Raw genomic sequence first — 3,749 nt, 5'->3', positions numbered from 1 at the left:
CCAGCTAATTTTTATATTTTTGGTAGAGACGGGGTTTAACCATGTTGGCCAGGCTGGTCGTGAACTCCTGACCTCAGGTGATCTGTCCACCTTGGCCTCCTAAAATGCTGGGATTACAGGAGTGAGCCACTGTGCCTGGCCAAGAGAACAGTTATTGACCACCAAATAAACCGTCATTGAAAAGAGCTGGGCAACGCCGGATGTGGTGGCTCATACCTGTAATCTCATCACTTTGGGAGGCCGAGGCGGGCGGATCACCTGAGGTCAGGAGTTCAAGACCAGCCTGAACAACGTGGAAAAATCTCGTCTCTACTGAAAATACAAAATTAGCTGGGCATGGTGCTGCATGCCTGTAATCCCAGCTACTTGGGAGGCTGAAGCAGGATAATCGCTTGAACCCGGGAGGCAGAAGTTACAGTGAGCTGAGATCACGCTATTGCACTCCAGCCTGGGCAACAAGAGCAAAATCCCATCTCAAAAACAAACAAACAAACAAAAAAAGACCTGGGTAAAAGTTGACCATCATTGGGCTGGACTAAGAGCCAAAGCTTCCCTCTGGCCATTTCCTTCCCCTTCTGCCTGACTAGGAGGGTAAGGCTGAGGAGCCTTGGACTGTGTCCTTCTGCTCCTGACAAAGCTGGGCTATAATTGGGAGAGGGTGTTCTCACTTACATGCCCTTTGTATATGAAGAGTGCAAGTCTGTTCTTCAAGACCCACAGCCTTGGCTGGGCACAGTGGGTCATGCCTGTGATCCCAGCACTTTGGGAGGCCAAGGTGGGTGGATCATTTGAGGTCGGGAGTTCCAGACCAGCCCGGCCAACATGGTGAAAGCTTGTCTCTACCAAAAACACAAAAATTAGCCGGGTGTGATAGCGCATGCCTGTAATTCCAGCTACTGGGGAGGCTGAGGCAGGAGAATTGCTGGAACCCGGGAGGAACAGTTTGCAGTAAGCCGAGGTGGCGCCATTGCACTCCAGCCTGGGCAACAGCGAGACTCCGTCTCAAAAAAAAAAAAAAAAAAAAATCCACAGCCTTGAGTAGGAAGAGGCATTCACTTGGCACTGGCAGCCTGGCTGCGGGCCAGCACTGAGCCACCACAGGGCATCCCTTCCACTCCCCAGAGCAGCTGTTCCCTGTCCTGTCATTAGTCCCAATCCCAGCTCCACTGCATGGACCCCCTAGTCCAGGTAAGGGGGGAAGGGATAGAGCTATTTTGAAGATTTTAAAAAGCCAAATAGAAATAAATATCTTTGTTATCAAAATCTTTGCCCTTCATTTGGTACCATTTCTCTCCTGCTGTTGCGGGTCTGCCTGGCGGTTATGGATTTCATGGTTCAAAAAGGGAAAAGGGAAAAGGAATGAACAGTTTGATAGCCATGGGGTCCACATGGAGGGACCTTTTGTTTTCTTGAGTTTGGAAGCAACCCCAAAGGTCTAATGACCCAATAAATAGTAATGTGTAATGTTGCTGCATAATGTGTAAGATGTGGCATTTTACATCTTGCTTGTGTGAGAAACCTTGCTGTGAGAAGGTCAGGGTGGGCTGAGTTTGGTGAACCCAGGTACCAACTGCATCCACTCCAGGACTGGCGCCAACTAATGAAAGCGTTTGGTCATACTCCACTCCTGCCCTTGCAGGACCCGATGAGGCTGTTTGGGATGGACTGAGGCAGTCTCCTTAAGTGCTAAAGGATGATGGTGATAAAAAGACCCGGCCATTTTTTTTTTCTTTTTTTTAAAATATTTTTTTGTAGAGATGCAGGGGTGGGTCTCCCTGTGCTGCCCAGGCTGGTCTCCCACTCCTGGGCTCAAGCAATTCTCCCACCTTGGCCTCCCAAAACGCTGGGATTACAGGCATAACCCACCAGACCCAGCCATCTTTGCCATTTGAAAAATTAAACGTGGCTGGGCGCGGTGGCTCACGCCTGTAATCCCAGAACTTTGGGAGACCAAGGTGGGCGGATTGTGAGGTCAGGAGATTGAGACCAGCCTGGCCAACATGGTGAAACCCCATCTCTACTAAAAATACAAAAAATTAGCTGGGCGTGGGTCCCAGCTACTCGGGAGGCTGAGGCAGGAGAATTGCTTGAACTCGGGAGGTGGAGGTTGCGGTGAGCTGAGATCGCGCCACTGCACTAAAGCCTGGGCGACAGCGAGACTCTCTAAAAAAAAAAACCGAACAAACAAAAATTAAACGTAATTTTTAGATAATTCACAGGGAACTTAAATAAATTATAAAGATTCCATGTATCCTTTACTCAGTCTCCCGTCCCCACTAACATCTTGCAAAAATGTAGTAAAGCAGGCCGGGCGCAGTGACTCACGCCTGTAATCCCAGCACTTTGGGAGGCCGAGACGGGCGGATCACGAGGTCAGGAGATCGAGACCATCCTGGCTAACACGGTGAAACCCCGTCTCTACCAAAAAAACAAAAAACTAGCCCGGCGAGGTGGCGGGCGCCTGTAGTCCCAGCTACTCGGGAGGCTGAGGCAGGAGAATGGCGTAAAACCCGGGAGACGGAGCTTGCAGTGAGCTGAGATCCGGCCACTGCACTCCAGCCTGGGCGACAGAGCGAGACTCCATCTCAAAAAAAAAAAAAATGTAGTAAAGCCTACACCAGAATACTGACACAGTCAGGGTATTGCGCATTTCCACCTTCGCAAGAATCCAGACTTTCCCTTTCATAGCTACATCCACTTCCCTCCAGCACCTCTACTTGACTCTTGGCAACCATTATTTTCCTTTTCTGTGAAGTCTTTGCTTTTATAAAGACCCTGCTTCAGTGGTAGCTCGTGGCTGGAATCTCAGCTACTCTTCAGGCAGGGCCCGAAGATCGCTTGTGCCCAGGAGTTCGAGATTACCCTCTGCAACATAGTGAGACCCTTTCTTTTCTTCCTTCATTCTTTTTTTTTTTTTTTTTAAAGGCCCTACTTTGTCACAACCAGAAGGACACAGAGCCCAAAGTTAAGTCCTGAGGCTTTGGCCTTGACACCATGGGACGCCGTCTCCCTGGCGGAAGCAGCTCACCAAAGCCGGCAGAGAACCCAGGCTCCGTGGGGCCACGATGTGGGGCTCCGCGGGCGCCCCGGCGTTGGCGGACTTCCTGTCTCCTGGGCCAGATGCTGCTCCGCACTGCAGCAATGGTCGCATGCAGTGCATGCCGAAGCCCGCAGCAGGAATGCTGCCATTGGTGATTTTAATTTCACCTTCCTACTTCTCTCAATAACACGATCCACGTTTCAAACTTCAGGAAAAAGAAAACGGAATTGGCTCCAGGAGGCTCTGCAATCACCACCGGGAACTTTGGGAGGCTGGGAAGATGGAGCCAAACCACTGTGTGGGGTGGAGATGCGGACCCGGGGCGGCCGGCCTCTCCTACAGGTCTCAGGTCGGTGGGCCTGGCGTGCCAGCACCTGCCACTGGAGTGGAAGCCGATTCCTTGACAACGCCTAAGGGGATCCCGTTGCTAGGGCCGTTGCCAAGGCGGGGCCACGAGGAGGGGCTAACTTCCGGGAGGAGGGCAATTGGCAACCCGGAAGCGGTCGGCAGTGCGGCGCTGTTTAAAGATGGCGGCGGAGGAACCTCAGCAGCAGAAGCAGGAGTCGCTGGGCAGCGACTCCGAAGGTACAGATCCAAGGAGGGATGTCCGGCCCAGGCTAGTGGGGGCGATGCCGGGCCAGCTGCTCCCGAGGAGGGAGGGGAGGCAGGGCCGCGGGCCCTGCGGTCGAGGTGCGCGGGGGGTCCCTTC

The 3,749-nt window shown here is 52.4% G+C and overlaps 1 protein-coding gene across 2 annotated transcripts in view; it reads left to right on the top strand.

The window, feature by feature from the left end:
- Nucleotides 1–2,910: 2,910 nt before the first annotated feature.
- OTUB1 (OTU deubiquitinase, ubiquitin aldehyde binding 1) overlaps nt 2,911–3,749 on the top strand; it is an 18,222-nt gene continuing 17,383 nt past the window's right edge. For both annotated transcript variants that reach the window (XM_011942615.1, XM_011942614.1), the window contains exon 1: nt 2,911–3,625. In XM_011942615.1, the coding sequence (XP_011798005.1) occupies nt 3,568–3,625 (58 nt within the window). In that variant the 5' untranslated portion in view covers nt 2,911–3,567. The remainder of the gene's footprint in view (nt 3,626–3,749) is intronic.

Source organism: Colobus angolensis, unplaced genomic scaffold (assembly GCF_000951035.1).
Source record: "Colobus angolensis palliatus isolate OR3802 unplaced genomic scaffold, Cang.pa_1.0 Scaffold21, whole genome shotgun sequence".
NCBI lineage: Eukaryota > Metazoa > Chordata > Mammalia > Primates > Cercopithecidae > Colobus > Colobus angolensis.
The sequence above is the reverse complement of the archived record's forward strand: the minus strand, read 5'-3'. Positions and strand labels throughout refer to the sequence as shown.